Below are 18,121 nucleotides of genomic sequence, written 5' to 3'. Positions count from 1 at the left end.
GTAAAAGGGTAAACAGTATCATTGACACATTTCCCTTTTCACATGCTTGACATTGGGTATGTTGTGAAAAAAACATGTCCAATATTATTCCCCCCACGTCTCGCACACCTTTGCACTGAATTTTGTTGCGAACTAATGTGTTTATTGATGAAGCACAGTATCACTTCGATCGCTTTTTCATGTGAAACTCAGCTTTATGCTTGTTAAATTACATTAGATACGCGCGGATTAATATTTGTGTTTTTTGAGTTTTGTTAAAAATTATGTAGGTTTCATAAATGTGGAAGTTTTTGAACAGTCAGCCACTGAACAGTCAAGGTACAGCGTAGCCGGACGTGCACCTCTCCAGAAATCTAACAGCGCGTCAATTCTCCGCGGACCGCTAGCGCTGTGATTAGAACCCTTTCTCCTCTGTATGTACTTGAGTTTTGTGTGTGTTTATGTGCACTTTGATATATTTTAATGTTACACCTTCTTATATAAAATAAAACAGAGCAAAGAACAAGTGTCTTATCGTTTTATTATACTACATAGCATTATACATCAGAACAAACAATGTTGATCTGCTGTGGTGATATTTGATATTTATTTGCCGAACAGCTATAATGCTTCTCTGTGACTCTTTAAGTGCAGGCATACTCTCTGAGCGACCCAGAGAAAAATTCTAGAGGTTTATCTGAGAGCGCAGAGATTCGTGTAGCGCGAGCTGCACGTCACGACGCGGACATCGCCGCATTTGAAAGGGAAATAACTGCGGGATAAATGAAAACTGACACACTAGCTTTAGTGTTGTACCACTGATGCGGACATGTAAAGAATCAGAAACTTAAATCAGTACTTACATAAAACGTTTCAGGTCCGACGCAGAAGTGTAAATCAGGCTTTACGTTAAGTGTTTCGTGTATGAGGTACTTTGTGTTGTACGTTGCTATGACGTTAGAGTGACCATATTTCCTCTTTTTCCCGGACATTTCCTCTTTTTGGACCTTAAAAACTGCGTCTAGATGGGAATTCTGAATCAGCCAAATGTCGGGGATTCATCTTTTGCTTTCTACAGTCGCCGGTGTGTTTCTGTATTCGAGCTCTGCGAGGGACTGTTCTCTTAATCCCGCTCCCACTCAATTTCTGAACATTACTGCCCGCTCCCGTGATTTTTGTGTCCAGTCCCACCCGCTCCCGCAAACATTCTAATACTGCATAACTTTCGCATATCAGCACACACAGCAACCAAAAACCCTCCTTAATAAAAAACCAAAACACCCTCAACCCACATGACATTCATGCGTGCACAAAACTACTACTGTACGACAGTACCTCACCGTTTGACAGACACACCGTGAAATTAATGTTGACTTGCTTTACTTGTTAAGATAATATAAACCCACGAGGTAAGAAAACCTTCTGGTTACATGAGCCCAAGCTCTTCTCAATAAAATCCATGCAAAAGTTAATATCAGATCATTTTAGAATACAGTATAGGATGTACCGAATATCCTTCAGTTTCATGCAAAACAGAAATATATATCAGATCTCTGTCATATGGCCAAAAATATATGCAAAGAATTATTGCATAGTTGTGTTTGATAGAACAGATAGAAACTTTGGGCTGTTTTTGTCTGGCCATGAGCAGAGCAGACACTTCCAGCCTCATGTAGTATATGTTTTCTATCTGAACTATTATTTTCAGTTAAAAATGTTGAAAACAGCAGCAGGGATGGTGTATGTCTAGTGTTTATGTAGCTCCATCTTTCTTGTTATGCTCCGTATCTCGGGACAGTGTATTATTTTGACTGATAAACCCACCCACTCACACGAGATTTGTAGATCTCAATCCCAGTACAGATTACATGATGAAAACTGTAGTTAGTAACGGTATCTAGGTTACTATAAATACTGTGTTCTGAGTACTCTTCAGATTACTTTTAGATAACTTATCATCAAACTTTGAAGGGGTCATGAACTGAGAAACTATCATTCCCTTGAGATTTTGACATAAGAAGTTATTGAACTATTAAAACATCCTTAGATTCAGAACTCAGAACTGTTGTACGTCTAAAAAAAAGCTTATATTGAAAACAGCAGCTTGTGGACTGTTTAGTCGTTTGCTCCGGCTGTAATTCTGCTCTTCCTCCACCGAAGCGTAAAACCCCCAACAGACTCCATGATGATGACTTTAAACACTCAAATCTTCCTTTACACAGTGTTTTCAGGTAATGAGAGTAACACATGGACTGAACTCATGCAGGACTGTGAGCTACATTAAACTGTGACTCAGACGCGCATGTGTAGACGTTCCCTTTGAGGACAGATGTGTACAGTGAGTACACTATACAGAGCCTTGAGAGAGAATCTGCCCACCTTTAACTCAGTGCTTTATTCCTTGAGTGATGCTCAGATCTCAGAGTGTCTGAAGATTCAGCGTAGCCCCGCCTCTGACTCCGCCCACCGAACAAAGCCCCGCCCACGAGCCCTCCCCTGACAGGAGTGTCAAACCTCCTCCAAAACCATGAATATGACTCTGATTTATCTTTAGAACACTAAACACATTATATAAATATGCTCATAAAGCACATTTCCCAGACTTCTGTTTGTTAGTTTGTTTAAATCACATTTCATCACGTGACTCATTATATTTCTTCAGTTCCATGTTTCTGTTTAATGTAGTGTGGATTAAAAAATACGATATGAAGTAAAGTCTCCCAAAATAAGTGCAGATGCATGAAAAACTTTGTTAATGCCCCAATAAAGAGATTAATTTGACATTTTTAGGTAGGAACTGTACTGGATAGTAAAAGAAAAGCATTGCCCTCCTTCAAAAGTGTTTATAAAAACACTATTATTATTATTATTATTATTATTATTTTAAACTGATAAAAGATTTTGAGTTGTCATGTTTGAAAATGACCATTCCCAGAACTCCAGTCGAGTTTATGATCACTTTATTATGATTTTAAGATGAGGAAGACTCTTAATGAGATTGTTGTTGTAGGAATGAAAGCAGTAAAGACAGAAGCGTGTATTTATCTAAAATACAGCAGATCTCATGACACCGCAGAGACCTTGAACTCTTCAAACGTCTGCGTCTCTTTATGGAGTGATGAGCAGAAACATATTAATACGATCTGTGTCTGTGTGTGTGTCTTCATGTAATCAAGCGAGGCTTCACGCCGACGCCGTCTTCTTCTGTTTGTAGGAGGCCATCATCTTCTTGATCTCTGCGATGGCTTTGCCTGGATTCAGACCCTGCGGCACGAGAAGCTCATGAGAAACAAACACCAGCAGCTCAAACACCTCCTGATTCAGACGTCTTACCTTCGGGCAGGTCCTGGTGCAGTTCATGATGGTGTGACAGCGGTACAGAGAGAAGGGGTCCTGCAGCTGAGAGAGCCTCTCCTCAGTGTAATCATCACGAGAGTCGATCATCCAGCGGTACGCCTGCAGCACACACACATCAACAGAGACATCAGCATGAGTGTGTGTCTTCATCAGGTCTGGAGAGATGTGTAGCTGCATCAGGGTCTCACTGCAAGTGAATGGGTGCCGTCAGAATGAGAGTCCAAACAGCTGATAAAAACATCACAATAATCCACAAGTAATCCACAGCACTCCAGTCCATCAGTGAACATCTGGAGAAGACAAAAGATGAAACACATCCAGCATTAAGATGCTTTTAACTCAAATACATAGAGTCTATAATCCATAATAACACTTCCTCCAGTGAAAAAGTGCATCTCCTGTTGTTCTCTCACATATTTGTTTAGAGCTGTTTAAACACTGCTTGATCTGTGCAGATTTCTCTCCTGATTCACACCAGAACACTTTTTCACTGGAGGAAGTGTTATTATGGATTATAGACTCTATGTATTTGAGTTAAAAACATCTTAATGCTGGATGTGTTTCATCTTTTGTCTTCTCCAGATGTTCACTGATGGACTGGAGTGCTGTGGATTACTTGTGGATTATTGTGATGGTTTTATCAGACTCTCATTCTGACGGCACCCATTCACTGCAGGGTTCCTACACATTTTCCGTTTCAAAATCACATTTCCAAACCTCTCAGCAGATTTTGGGACCATGTTTAAATGGTTCATACAGCTTTATATCTGGTACGATCTGTAAATGTGTTCATTGTTTCAGGTTTTTCTCGAAGTGGCTCAGGACCTCTTCACCTGCGCATGCTTGTGTATCAGAATGTCTAGATCTATATAACCTCTTCTTTGTGCACTGATCGCTCTTCTGACCTGCATGAGGACGGCTGGACCCAGATACTTGTCTCCGTTCCACCAGTAGCTGGGACAGCTGGTGCTGCAGCAGGCGCACAGGATACACTCGTACAGACCGTCCTGACGGAGACACACACACACACAGGTCACACACACACACACACACACACACACACACGCGTGTCCGGATGTGTTACCAGTTTCTGCCGGTCCTCCACGCTCTGCAGGTACTGCTCCTGTCCCTGTCTGGACTCGTCCTTCTTCTTCAGGAAGGGCTGGATGGACTTGTACTGAGCGTAGAAGTTGCTCATGTCCTGCAGGAGACAGACAGCGCTCAGCGCTCACACACACACAGAAGCACCGCGTCTGACGCTCACCGGCTCGGGACTCACCGGCACCAGGTCCTTGACCACATACATGTGCGGCAGCGGGTAGATCTTGGTCACCCTGCTGGTGTCACTGTCGATCTTGTTCAGACACGCCAGCGTGTTTCCACCGTTGATATTCATCGCACAAGACCCGCAGATTCCTGCAGACAGAACCGGCTCAGAGCCCAGACCACAGCAGAACCAGTTCACTCAGAACCAGGTTTAGACTCACCCTCTCTGCAGGAGCGCCTGAAGGTCAGCGTGCCGTCCATCTCGTTCTTGATCTTGATGAGCGCGTCCAGAACCATCGGGCCGCAGCTGAAACACAGGAGACGCTCTTCAGAGCGGATCTACAGAGACGGAGCCCGGCGCGAGCGGACAGACGGCTGGACTCACGTGTTCAGGTCCAGCTCGTACGTCTGCATGCGAGGCTTGTCTCCGGCGCGGTCCGGATCCCAGCGGTAGATCTGGAAGGTCTTGATCCTGGGCTGAACCGCCGCCGCCGCCGCCGTCTGCGCTGACCGCACCGCCTGACCAATCAGAACACAGACACTGACCCCTAGTGTTCACCGACGGAACCGCACCCGCATTACATCACTAGATGTGTTTACATACACCGACTTTTATCTGCATCGCATAAAAATTAAAAAACACGCAAAAATAAAAACCCAAAATTAACACAAATAAAAAAAAAAAAAAAAACCCTCAGTTAAGTCGAATAACTGTCTCATCCAGTAAGAAAACATGCGTATAAACTACGATAGAAACACTTTTACCCAATAAAGCGTGCTTTGTACACAAATGTTTTACGCGATATTCCAATTTTGCGCACAAGTTTACACCACAGTTAATATAAAACACATTTACACTACTGAAATATTGCATACAATAGCTAAAATATGAAATATGTCCCACCACAGTGTTTAAAACATCACTGTGTAATATCAGCTTGTCATTTGATGATCACATCATAAACCTCAGGAAAGATCTATAATGATCTGATCTCTCACACACACACACACACACACACACACAGCGGGTGTTTCTCACCGTGAGCGAGGCTCGGTGTCCGGCGGCGCAGCAGCGGCTCAAGGAGAAACACACCGCGGCCATGTTCGCGTCAGTCTGACCCTGCGCTCCTCCAGCAGCCCACAGTGCACCGCGCGGGACGCGGCTCAAAAACACGCTCCGCCGCCGCACTAGATAGACAGCACACTAGGGTGGGTGACGTTAGGTTGAATTACTGTCATTACTGCAGGACTGTTCTAATGCTGCTGTGTTCATAATCACAGATCGCTTCGAAGCAAATTCATAACATATTAATATTAAGAGTGTAAAGAGTGTAACACTCATCAGTTGTAAACCTACAGCCTAAGGTCACTTTATGATGAAAGACCACGCGCTGCAGATTAAAATGATCTCCATATGACTGTAAATATATATTTAACAGCTATCTGAGCATATAGTGATTAATAAAAGCTTTTATCCCATAAGAACTATACAAAAACAGACATGAATATATGACGGAGATGCGTGTTTTGTTATTTTCTATCATTTTTTGTTGTTTCAAATATGTATACAGTTTTTATTTCATTTAATTATAATATGTATTTTAATATATATACTTGTGGTTCTTTAATATGAACTGTCAGATTAATAAACATTCATAACTGTATAATTATTAACACAGATTTTGTGAATTAATTTCCTGTTAATGTCGTAAACTAACAAGTTATCAAATTACATCAAAATACTGTCTTATTACACTAGCATTTATACACAGTTATAGCTTTTTATTAATATTTTCAATTCGTTTCTATGTTTTACATTTAAATAAAGTGATTCTGTTTTGTTTTGAATATTTTTATTAGGTCTAATTATATGCGTCTAATTTTTATTTGAGTTCTAGTTTTATTAATTCTGTTTAGTGCTCCAAAATGAGAAATGTTGCCTCGAAACTTGCTGAAATAAAATAAGTGACAAAAATGTTTTTAATGGTTTTACTTGTAGTGTACAGTAATAATATTTTAATAATTCAGTGCCACAAGGACAAGGAGGCATTATTCACCTGATCAACATTATTAACGGTGAATATGAAATTGTGCTAGAAGAATAAAAGTGTAATAATAATATATTTTTTAATTTTAACGTGATGCTGCAGACTGACGCAAGACCCGCGCTGACGCCTCTGGGCCACCGTACGCCGCGGGGCGTGGCCTCCTCCCTGACCTTCTGAAGGACGAGCGCGTCAGCCAATCAGCGCGGCGCGGCGGCGCGTCAGGAGCAGTGCGCATGCGCGGAGCGAGGCGTGACACTCGTGCAGTGGAAGTGTGTGACCGGTGATCCGGTTGATCGGTGTGTGTGGGAGAGGTCTGTCGGTGGATCATGTCGTGGCTCTTCGCTCCCAACAAAATAAAGATCAGATCTCCTCCCCACCCCACGCCCCCGCCCCCTCCCCCTCCTCCTCCTCCTCCTCCGGGCGGCGGCTCCGGCTCCGGTTCGGGCGACAGACCCAAGGACAAATGGAGCAACTTCGACCCGACGGGGCTGGAGCGCGCGGCGCAGGCGGCCAAAGAGCTGGACCGATCGCGTGAGTATCATTCACCGATCATGTGAAGGGCACTGGGTCAGAGGTCAGTGCTGGTTTAGTGATGTGTGACCCCTGTGACCGCAGGTCACGCCAAAGAAGCGCTGGATCTGGCGCGCATGCAGGAGCAGACCGTGCAGCTGGAGCACCAGGGCAGGATCAAGGTAAGATCCGGGTCACCCCACACAGAGTCCAGATCATCACACAGAGTCCAGATCATCACACACAGAGTCCAGATCATCACACAGAGTCCAGATCATCACACAGAGTCCAGATCATCACACACAGAGTCCAGATCATCACACAGAGTCCAGATCATCAGATCATCACACAGAGTCCAGATCATCACACACAGAGTCCAGATCATCACACAGAGTCCAGATCATCAGATCATCACACTGAGAGCAGCTGTCAGAAAGAGAGATGATGCTGCTGATGATGAACAGTTTCACAGAGTCAGGATTATGAGAGAGGAACTCTAGATTTCTATTTAAAGGGATAGTTCACCCAAAAATGAAAATTAGTCCATGATTTACTCACACTCAAGCAGTCCTAGCTGTACATGACTTTCTTCTTTCAGACGAACACAATCAGAGTTATGCTAAAAAACGTCCTGGCTCTTCCAAGCTTTATAATGGCAGTGAATGGGTGTTGACATTTTGAAGCCCAATAAAGTGAGTCCATCCATCAAAAAAGGGGGGAGGGGCGAATAAAGGCCTTCTGAAGCAAATCAGTGTGTTTTTGTAAGAAAAACATCATATTTGAAACTTTATAAACTAGGGCTGTGCGATATGGACCAAAAAAAAAACTATCGCGATTTCTTTGATCAATTTTGCGATTTCGATTTTAATCACGATTTTGACACACAGACATGCTTTACTGTCATGAATGCATTCAGTATGAATTTGAAACATATTTCCAAAAGAAAACCAATAAGAGCTTTATCAAAAAGTTGTAACGTCTCTAGAACAGACATAAGTCAAAATAATCACTAAGTGAAGGTGTTACAAAATGTCTAGACCAGTGGTTCTCAACCCGCGGCCCGTCACGAATTCAAATACAGCCCACGTGCTGAACGCAAAAGAAATATAAGCTATCGCCTAATGTTTTTATGTAAAATAATTTTGTTTTGTTTTTCATAGGCTATATTATTTTCAGACATGAGCAGACCTACTCACATAATTAACGCGTTTAATGAACATTTACAAGCGCACACTTTGGCAGAATTCAATCCAGATAGTCATCAACAGCCATTAGTTAAAATTGAGCATCAGAATGGATAAATTTGTTTTTAAGGGAGAAAACTTAAATGTGGAAAATGTCAGCGAAGTAACACATACAAACAAGAATAGTCGCAGTATCAGAAGTGAAAGAGAGTGCTGGACTTTCGGCATCAACTTTCGGTTTGCCCCTTCAGGCAAAAGAAAACACCCATACTACGCAACAATCATCCTTAATTGGAGAAATGTGGCAAAACATCTCTGGGAGAACCTCATATTATTAAATTCGAAAGTGCTTTCCATATTTGGATCAACATAGGTTACATTTGTGAATGCACGTTTTCTGTAATGTCACGCGTCAAGTCATGCTCCCGCGCGCGTCTTACAGACTGCATCTTACAATCGCAACTTCATTGTGCTGTTACTCCTTTCGAGCCGAATTTCACAAAACTGGTCAGCTCCCGACAGCATCAGGTGTTTTATTTATGGAGAGCAGAATTATTTATTTATTTCAATGAATGTAATCGATTAGATATTATAATATTTAGGCTATAATATTATAAACCAGGTTGGTTATTGAAGTAATATGTAAATGATATGCGTGCGGAACGCGAGACTTGCACTTTCTACCATAGTGCGGCCCGGTGGAAAAAAAGGTTGACAACCACTGGTCTAGACATATGCCAAAAAATAAATAAATAATTAAATAAATCCCGTGTCCAGGGATTTTTTTTATCTTTTATTTTTTGCCATGCATTGGTCAGAGCTCATTGTAGCGGTGCCTCAGGTGTTGAAATAGATTTGTTATACATTATACAGGTTCACACGTACTCCGTCCGCAGTGTGTATACAGTATGTGTATGCGGTGCAGAAGCAGCAGCGAGAGCGCGTTATTGTAACGTGCAAGCACATTAAAATAATGCGCGAGCATTACTTTGTCACAAAACCAGACGCGCGTGCTCAGATACATGCTGTTCTCGCATGGAGAGAGTGCACGCACTTAAAACTTGTCTCCTCTCGTTCAAACTGCGTCCTGTGAACTCACAACTCTCTCTATGCTCATATAGATATTAATTATTTTCGCACCTTTCTATTTCTAACCTTTTCTGTTCACATCTTTCGCATCTTTTTCCACGTGCAGTGTGAATGCTCTGATCCGTTAACATGGGTTCGGAAAAAATACGCATCACATACAGTGTGTGAACCTGGAGTTATGTAGGCATATGCCCATTCTGTTCTGTTCCCGCGCTCCATATAGGCGCACTGCATTCTGATTGGATTGGATAGCATACTGCGGGAGGTCGGGACCGCGGAAAACCGTGCTATAAAGCGATTTAGAAATCGCGCACGCTCAAATCGTGATTTTATTACGATTTCGATTAATCGCACAGCCCTATTATAAACCGTAATCTCTAGCTTCCGCTAACTGACGTGTACACGGATCTAGGTGTAATTTTGGGTGAACTATCCCGTTAAGCCAGAGTTTGTGTAAATACATCAGATGAAATGTCTGTATTGATAGTGAATTTGAAGAAATTAATGAAACATTACAAAATTATGCAATCATTTACAATAAAACTGTCAAGGGAAGCCCATTTCAAGCACGGAATTAAAAATAAATAAAAAACAGAATTGCGACTTTATTTCACAATTCAGAATTTTTTCCTCAAATTTATGAGACAAACTTAAAAAAAAAATTAGAATTGTGAGATATAAACTCTTTAATGAGATATAAACTATAATATAGTTTTCTTGCTATTTAGAGTTTGTCTCACAATTCTGACTTTTTTTGAATATTTATTTTAAACATTTATAATAGCAATAATAATATTAATAAATGTTTTCAGAACTCCGTAAGAACAAATAAAATATTTTCATATTTATTTATTTATTTATTTTAGCTTTAGGTAGAAATGCTTACAAAATATTTATAAATATCCCTGATAAAAAGTGCTTTTCTGATACCACAAAAATATGTTAATGTTTATAGGTAACAATATTGTTAATATTTGTTTATATTTTATTTTTAAGTAAAAATTCTGTTTAATCTTGCAGTTGTGAGTTTATATCTTGCAGTTGTGACTTTTTATTTCACAATTCAGACTTTTTTCTTTTAATTGCAAGAAAATAGTCAGAATAGTGAGGAAGACAGAAATCAGATTGTTTGAATCTCTCTGTTTTGACTCTTTGAAATCTTTTCTCACAGAGTCTGAATTATGAGATAAAGTTGTGATTACCTGTTTTATTGTTTTATCTTGCGGCGGAAAAGGGCTTTATGCAGTTAAGTTGCATGTCCAAAAAATAGCAGTGTAGTATTTTAGATTTATATATAATGAATATATAATGGTTTGATTTACAGCAGCTTCATAAATTATTAGAAACAGCCACAAACACACCAGATGCACATTATTTATTCTTCATTTTGTACATGTAGAATTAAAACTTATTTCATTTTATGCTGAGAAGTTTACACTTCTACACTGTTTTGTGTGTGTGTGTGTGTGTGTGTGTGTGTGTGTGTGTGTCAGGAGTATGAGGCAGCGGTGGAGCAGCTGAAGGGCGATCAGATCCGCATCCAAGCAGAGGAGCGCAGGAAGACTCTGAATGAGGAGACTAAACAGCACCAGGCGGTGAGTCGTGCTTCTGAGTGCATGATGGTGGTGATGATGATGATGATGATGGTGATGAAGGAGATTCTTTCATCTGCAGAGGGCGCATTATCAAGACAAGCTGGCACGGCAGCGGTATGATGAGCAGCTCCGGCAGCAGGTGTGTTTCTTCAGACTCTCCTCAGACTCCCCTCAGACTCTCCAACTCCTCTCAGAATCCTCTCTGACTCTCAGACTCCTCTCAGACTTTCTTAGATTCTCAACTATCTTCAGACTCCTCTCAGACTCTCCAACTCCTCTCAGAATCCTCTCTGACTCTCAGGCTCCTCTCAGACTTTCTTAGATTCTCAGACTCCTCTCAGACTTTCTTAGATTCTCAAACTATCTTCAGACTCTCCAACTCCTCTCAGACTCCTCTATGAGTCTGAGACTCTCCTCAGACTCCTTTCAGACTTTCTTAGATTCTCAGACTCCTTTCAGACTTTCTTAGATTCTCAGACTTTCCTCAGACTCCTGTCAGACTTTCAAACTCCTCTCAGACTCGCCTCAGACTCCTCTCAGATTTTTAAACTACTCTCAGACTCCTCTCAGACTCTCCTAGATTCTCAGACTCCTCTCAGACTTTCAAACTTCTCTCAGACATTCTTAGATTCTCAGACTGGCCTCAGACTTTTAAACTCCTCTCAGACTCCTCTCTTCAGACCCCTCTCAGACTCCCTTCAATTCTCAGACTCCTCTCAGACTCCTCTCAGACCATAAAATCCCACACACACATACCTCACACATACTCATGTCATCAGACTTCTCTCAGACTTTCTTAGATTCTCAGACTCTCCTCAGACTCCTGTCAGACTTTCATACTCCTATCAGACTCTCCTCAGACTCCTCTCACATTTTTAAACTCCTCTCAGACTCCTCTTCTCAGACTCCTCTCAGACTCTCGTAGATTCTCAGACTCCTCTCAGACTCTCGTAGATTCTCAGACTCCTCTCAGACTCTCCAACTCCTCTCAGACTTTCAAACTTCTCTCAGAAATATTTAGATTCTCAGACTGCCCTCAGACTTTTAAACTCCTCTCAGACTCCTCTCTTCAGACTCCTCTCAGACTCCCTTCAATTTTCAGACTCCTCTCAGACTCCTCTCTGACTCTCAGACTATCCTCAGACTCCTGTCAGACTTTCAAACTCCTCTCAGACTCTCCTCAGACTCCACTCAGATTTTTAAACTCCTCTCAGACTCCTCTTCTCAGACTCCTCTCAGACTTTTAAACTCCTCTTAGACTCCTCTCCTTAGACTCTCCTCAGACTCCTTTCAGACTTTTAAACTCCCCTCAGACTCCTCTCAGTCTCTCCAAGACTCGCGTCTGTCTAACGTCTCCTCCCTTCCTCCACAGCAACTGTTGAACGATGAGAACCTGCGCAAACAGGAAGAGTCTGTGCAGAAGCAGGAAGCCATGAGGAGAGGTGAGGCCGAGTGATGTCATTCTGAAGAGCTGGGACTCATGTTCTCCGTCATCTGAACGTGATTGCGTGTGTGTTTCCACAGCGACCGTCGAGCACGAGATGGAGCTGCGGCACAAGAACGAGATGCTGCGCGTGGAGGCGGAGTCTAAAGCTCGCGCGCGCGTGGAGAGAGAAAATGCTGACATCATCCGCGAGCAGATCCGCCTGAAGGCGGCCGAGCACCGACAGACCGTCCTCGAGTCCATACGGTAACATCACTCACTTCAGCAGAAATATTCAGATGTTTCATAGATGTTTATTTTTACACAGTTATAACAATAATATTATTAAAGCTGTTTTTAGGTAAAATTACTAACAAAATATCTATAATTGTCTTTTATTAAAAATGTTTTCATGAATCCATACAAAATTAATGAAATAGTGTTGTATTAATTTATTTGTATATTATATTTTTAGGTAGAAATGTGAACAAAATATTTATAAATATCCCAGAAATAAATATACTGTTCACAAAGTGTTACCATTTCTTTACAAAAGGCATATGGTAACACTTTGTGAGCATTATAATTATTTCTGGGATATTTATAAATATTTAGTTTGCATTTTTAAATAAATTTAAATACATAAATACAACTATTTAATTGTTACAACTATTATATTATGATTAAATACAACACAATCAAAAGTTCACATTTGTGAATCATAAACGCACTTGTGGTCAGGTTTGGATGTGGTCATGTTTCGCTGTGTGTTTTAGGACGGCGGGCGCCGTGTTTGGTGAAGGGTTCCGTGCGTTTATATCGGACTGGGATAAAGTGACAGCGACGGTAAGTATTAGCATGGTGTGTGAGTGTGTGTGTGTGTGTGTATGTGTGCCGGTGTGTGTGATGCTCTGAGTCTCCTGCAGGTGGCGGGACTCACGCTGCTGGCGGTGGGCGTTTATTCCGCGCGTAACGCAACCGGTGTGGCCGGACGATACATCGAGGCGCGGCTAGGAAAACCTTCACTAGTGCGAGAAACCTCACGATTCACTGTGGTGGAAGCGCTCAAACACCCCGTCAAGGTACGACTACCAGTGTTTGATGATCACTTCCTGCGCAGACAGGAAGTGCGGTGGCACTCATGCACATATGTATCGTTTCAGATGGCGAAGCGCTTGAAGAGCAAACCGCAGGACGCGCTGGAGGGAGTCGTGCTCAGCGTGAGTGTTTGCACATCCTTCACCGCACGCACTTCCTGTTAGCATGCGCATCTCACTTCCTGTCTCTCTGCAGCCAAAGCTGGAGGAGCGTGTGCGCGACATCGCCATAGCGACGAGGAACACGCGACAGAACCGCGGGCTGTACCGGAACATCCTGATGTATGGGCCGCCGGGGACGGGGAAGACGCTCTTCGCTAAGGTAACGCTCGCGCACACGCGTGTTCATACACATCATGTGCTCAGTGATGAAATGTCCAAGGTGTTTTCCTTTCATGTTCAAGACCATGATCAGAACTCATATTTTAAAGCCCAGCACTACTTGGACTAAACACCACAAGATCATCTGCATACATGATATAATTCACTAAAATACTCCCAATCAGACACCCAGTTTTACATTCAGTCATTCAGCTATAATCATGATAAGAAATGTTCATACCGTTAACTTATCATGACACTTGTGTAACCACGTCTGACTGGCTGTGAGCAGAAGCTAGCGATGCATTCTGGGATGGATTACGCCATCATGACTGGAGGAGATGTGGCGCCGATGGGCCGAGACGGAGTGACAGCGATGCACAAGGTGTTCGATTGGGCCGGAACCAGCGGCCGCGGGTCAGAGACACACCACACCAGACAAATATACCACATTATTACCTCCACAATTACAGTAGCTTTATTTATATGAGGGGAAGTCATGGCCTAGTGTTTAGAGAGTTTGACTCCTAATCCTAAGGTTGTGGGTTTGAGTCTCGGGCCGGCAATACCACGACTGAGGTGCCCTTGAGCAAGACACTGAACCCCCAACTGCTCCCCGGACACCGCAGCATAAATGATACCCACTGCTCCGGGTGTGTGTTCAAAGTGTGTGTGTGTGTGTGTTCACTGCTGTGTGTGTGCACTTTGGATGGGTTAAATACAGAGCACCAATTCTGAGTATGGGTCACCATACTTGGCTGTATGTCATGTCACTTTCACTTATATAAGAAAATAGACGGTGCTCTAGAGATCACATGATTCAGTGGAGAATTAATAGAAATGTTATTCTGTATAAAGAACATGTGAGAATAAGTCTGTTCATAAACACCAACGATAACAAGAACTCAGCATCCACTCTTCTCTCTTGTGGGAAAAAAGTCCTCTACTTCGGTGTTTTTACGCTCGTGCTCAATCAGTCTTCTGAGCTTTTAGTGCCACCGCGTCAACCTTTAGGGTAACAGCAGTGTTGTTTGACTTGACACGGATTAACCACAAAGCTTTTATAGAGGGAAGAACATGTACACCGTTCTCTCTATAAGACCCCCAAAACCACACACACTCCCCCCCCTATCAGCAAGAATAGTAGAACACCCACAACATCAACCATTTTTATTATATCAACTATGCATTCGGTTTCGTCGGGCCGCAAAGAAATATAGAGCTGAGTATCATCATCATAACAGTGAAAGCTAACACCGTGTTTCCTGATGATATCTCCCAAGAGTTACATGTAAAGCGTGAAGAGTAACGGCCCTAGTACTGAGCCTTGAGGTACTCCATACTGTACTTGTGATCGATATGATACCTCTTCATTCACTGCCACAAAGCGGTTTATACAGCCGTTAGACGGCATGGGTGTGTAAACACATTAGAAAAACCAATGAAGAGTCTTTAAAAGCCTTCTTCTGTGTGAACTACTTCCTTCCGCCATGGATTCAAATCTAAAGTTGACAGTTTTACAGCTGAGCCCAAGCCTCTGTTACTAATTCCAAAACATCACTCTAGAACTAGTAACAAAGTAACGTTGAGTCGCTATATTAAAAGCTTATTGTGTTACTGTAGTTTATGTAGAGTATGACGAGAGAGATGGACTGAGCGATCGTGATTACCTGCAAAAAAAGTTTAATATATATTAACATGTAAAAACATTTTACAATTTAAAATAAACAATGTACTAAGTTACTGTATATTATACAGATATTTCTATCTTTTCCAGATAAGTTTTGACTGAAACTGAAGATTGTGTGTGTGTGTGTGTGTGTGTGTGTTTCTCCAGGCTGTTGCTGTTTGTGGATGAAGCCGATGCATTCCTGCGCAAGAGATCCTCCGTGAGTCTCACACTCCCTCACTGCGTGTGTGTATCTGTGTGTGTGTGTCGCTGCAGAGTCATGTGACGTGTGTGTGTGTGTTTCAGGAGCGGATCAGCGAGGATCTGCGCGCAACTCTGAACGCATTCCTGTACCGCACCGGAGAACAGAGCAACAAGTAAACACACTCTCTTTCTCACACACACACACAAACGGCTGACATGATGTTGATGTGTGTGTGTGTGTGTTTCAGGTTCATGCTGGTTCTGGCCAGTAATCAGCCGGAGCAGTTTGATTGGGCCATAAACGACCGAATCGATGAGATCGTGAACTTCATGCTGCCGGGACTCGAGGAGAGAGAGAGACTCGTACGACTCTACTTTGACCGATACGTGCTGGAGCCGGCCACCGGAGGACGCCAGTGAGCACACACACTCACTCACACACACACACACACACACACACTCAGTGAACACGCTCACACACACACACACACACACACACACACACACTCACACACACACACTCACACACACTCAGTGAACACGCTCACACACATACATTGTGTACTACTGTGTGAAAGATGGGATCAAGTTTTCACAGTAAACAAATGCTGCTCCACACAAACTGTTATCATGTCAAACATCTCTGTATAATGCTAAAGGTTTGAGTTCATTATAACATTCATCTGGGAACACAACATTTCATCAGATTTGAAAAGTAAATCAATTATAAACCTACGCAATAGGGCTGCTCAGTAGTGGCACAAATCATAATCACGATTATCTAACTACACAAACACAGAAGAATACATCAATATCTTTCTCAATATGCTAACTGTTCATCAAGATTTCAAAATAGGAGTTTAAACCCTCGCATTGAGTTACTGTGCACATGAGGGACGAGCATTTCTGTTGTAAAATATTAATGATTAAGTGCACATCTGAATTTAATGTTGAGTCGATATTGAAGGATTAGATCTTATTTTTTGCATTTTTTAGTTATTATAGTGTCTAATTTTAGTACCTGCTTTATTTTAGTCAAATAAATTATTTTAATGGTTTTAGTTCACAATAACATTGATTCAGACCATTTTTAAATGCTGCATGACACTCGCTGAACTGAACATGTGACCTGTGTGTGTGTGTGTGTGTGTGTGTGTGTGCAGGAGGCTGAAGCTGGCTCAGTTTGATTACGGGCTGAAGTGTTCGGAGATCGCGAAGCGTGTGGAGGGAATGTCCGGCCGAGAGATCTCCAAACTCGCAGTGGCCTGGCAGGTTCGTTCGCCCGTTAACGACAGATACACTCAAACTCTAACACTGATCTCTCACTAAAAAACTAGATTTTTTTTGCGACTGAAGAAAGACATGAACATCTTGGATGACAAGGGGGCGAATTATTATTCTGGAAGTGGATTTGTCATTTAAATGTTTGATCTCATGGAGGCGTGTGCCGCAGAGGCTCATGGGTAATGTGTGTGTGTGTGTCAGGCGGCGGCGTACTCCTCTGAGGGTGGTGTACTGACCGAGGCCATGATCGACGCGCGGGTGGACGACGCCGTGAGACAGCACCAGCAGAAGATGGACTGGCTTCATGGAGAAGGGGTTCTGGATAACGAGGGCCGGCCGACGCCCACAAAAGGCTCCGCGCCGCCGCCGCTCAAGGCACAGGAAGTGCTCCGCCCTCTACAGGAAGTGCCATCAGACCGGAGCAAACCCGACGGGACTCCGGTTTAACGCTCGTGTGGAGTCTCTTCATGTGTCAGTAGAACGATTAAAGCTGCTGTTCGTCTGTCTGTTGTGTGTTTGTGCTGATGTTTACTGATCACGAGTCTGTAACATTAATATTCATTGTTTATAATCACTGAGAGACTGGAAACAAGTCCACATGAAATCAATGGAAACTGTTTTTACGGCTGACAGTAAAGCCATTGTAATTTCTTATTGTGTCTGTTTGAGTTTGAAGGGAACCAGTTATGATTTTCTGCTCATTGACAAAATAACTAGATCATTTAAAACTCACCAACACAATGCAAATCATTTCATATAAAAGTATGTCAGATTCATAATTGTGAATTAATGGATTATGAATTAATTTTATCATCAGTTTAACAAACTAATGAATAAAACTGAGTGAAAAACATAATGATACAAAAAGACATGAAGTGCCACATAATGAATGCAGTTTTTCATTTGGAAAAAGGCTCCGAACAAAGCGATTCACCACAATGACTCCGACTCTTCAGAGGTTGATTGCTAGAGTTCGAAGCTAAATCGAACTTTCCAATGTTACAGAGCGAGGTCCAGAACGAACCGACTCTCCAGAAAGAACTGGACTTCCCGAAGCTACATGTAAGAACGACTGGACAAACCGAACCTACATAA

The 18,121-nt window shown here is 42.4% G+C and overlaps 2 protein-coding genes across 2 annotated transcripts; one reads left to right on the top strand and one right to left on the bottom strand.

Annotated features, from left to right (window-relative positions):
* Positions 1 to 2,922: 2,922 nt before the first annotated feature.
* On the bottom strand, positions 2,923 to 5,798 carry LOC109101480 (succinate dehydrogenase [ubiquinone] iron-sulfur subunit, mitochondrial). The gene is made up of 8 exons (XM_042748577.1): positions 5,642 to 5,798; positions 4,988 to 5,121; positions 4,824 to 4,909; positions 4,616 to 4,752; positions 4,421 to 4,537; positions 4,242 to 4,343; positions 3,313 to 3,435; positions 2,923 to 3,243 (listed from the first exon to the last, which is right to left on the bottom strand). The coding sequence occupies exons 1-8, from the start codon at positions 5,702 to 5,704 to the stop codon at positions 3,163 to 3,165; spliced, it is 843 nt and encodes a 280-aa protein (XP_042604511.1). The 5' UTR covers positions 5,705 to 5,798; the 3' UTR covers positions 2,923 to 3,162.
* A 1,097-nt stretch (positions 5,799 to 6,895) lies between these two features.
* On the top strand, positions 6,896 to 17,677 carry LOC109101479 (ATPase family AAA domain-containing protein 3-A-like). Its single transcript, XM_042748576.1, has 16 exons — positions 6,896 to 7,181; positions 7,266 to 7,342; positions 10,927 to 11,028; positions 11,108 to 11,167; positions 12,401 to 12,470; positions 12,553 to 12,718; positions 13,228 to 13,297; positions 13,378 to 13,533; positions 13,615 to 13,671; positions 13,745 to 13,870; positions 14,162 to 14,286; positions 15,707 to 15,758; positions 15,845 to 15,915; positions 15,991 to 16,158; positions 16,906 to 17,014; positions 17,228 to 17,677. The coding sequence occupies exons 1-16, from the start codon at positions 6,977 to 6,979 to the stop codon at positions 17,471 to 17,473; spliced, it is 1,860 nt and encodes a 619-aa protein (XP_042604510.1). The 5' UTR covers positions 6,896 to 6,976; the 3' UTR covers positions 17,474 to 17,677.
* Positions 17,678 to 18,121: the final 444 nt, after the last annotated feature.

Source organism: Cyprinus carpio, chromosome B22 (assembly GCF_018340385.1).
Source record: "Cyprinus carpio isolate SPL01 chromosome B22, ASM1834038v1, whole genome shotgun sequence".
In the NCBI taxonomy this organism is placed as follows: domain Eukaryota; kingdom Metazoa; phylum Chordata; class Actinopteri; order Cypriniformes; family Cyprinidae; genus Cyprinus; species Cyprinus carpio.
The sequence above is the reverse complement of the archived record's forward strand: the minus strand, read 5'-3'. Positions and strand labels throughout refer to the sequence as shown.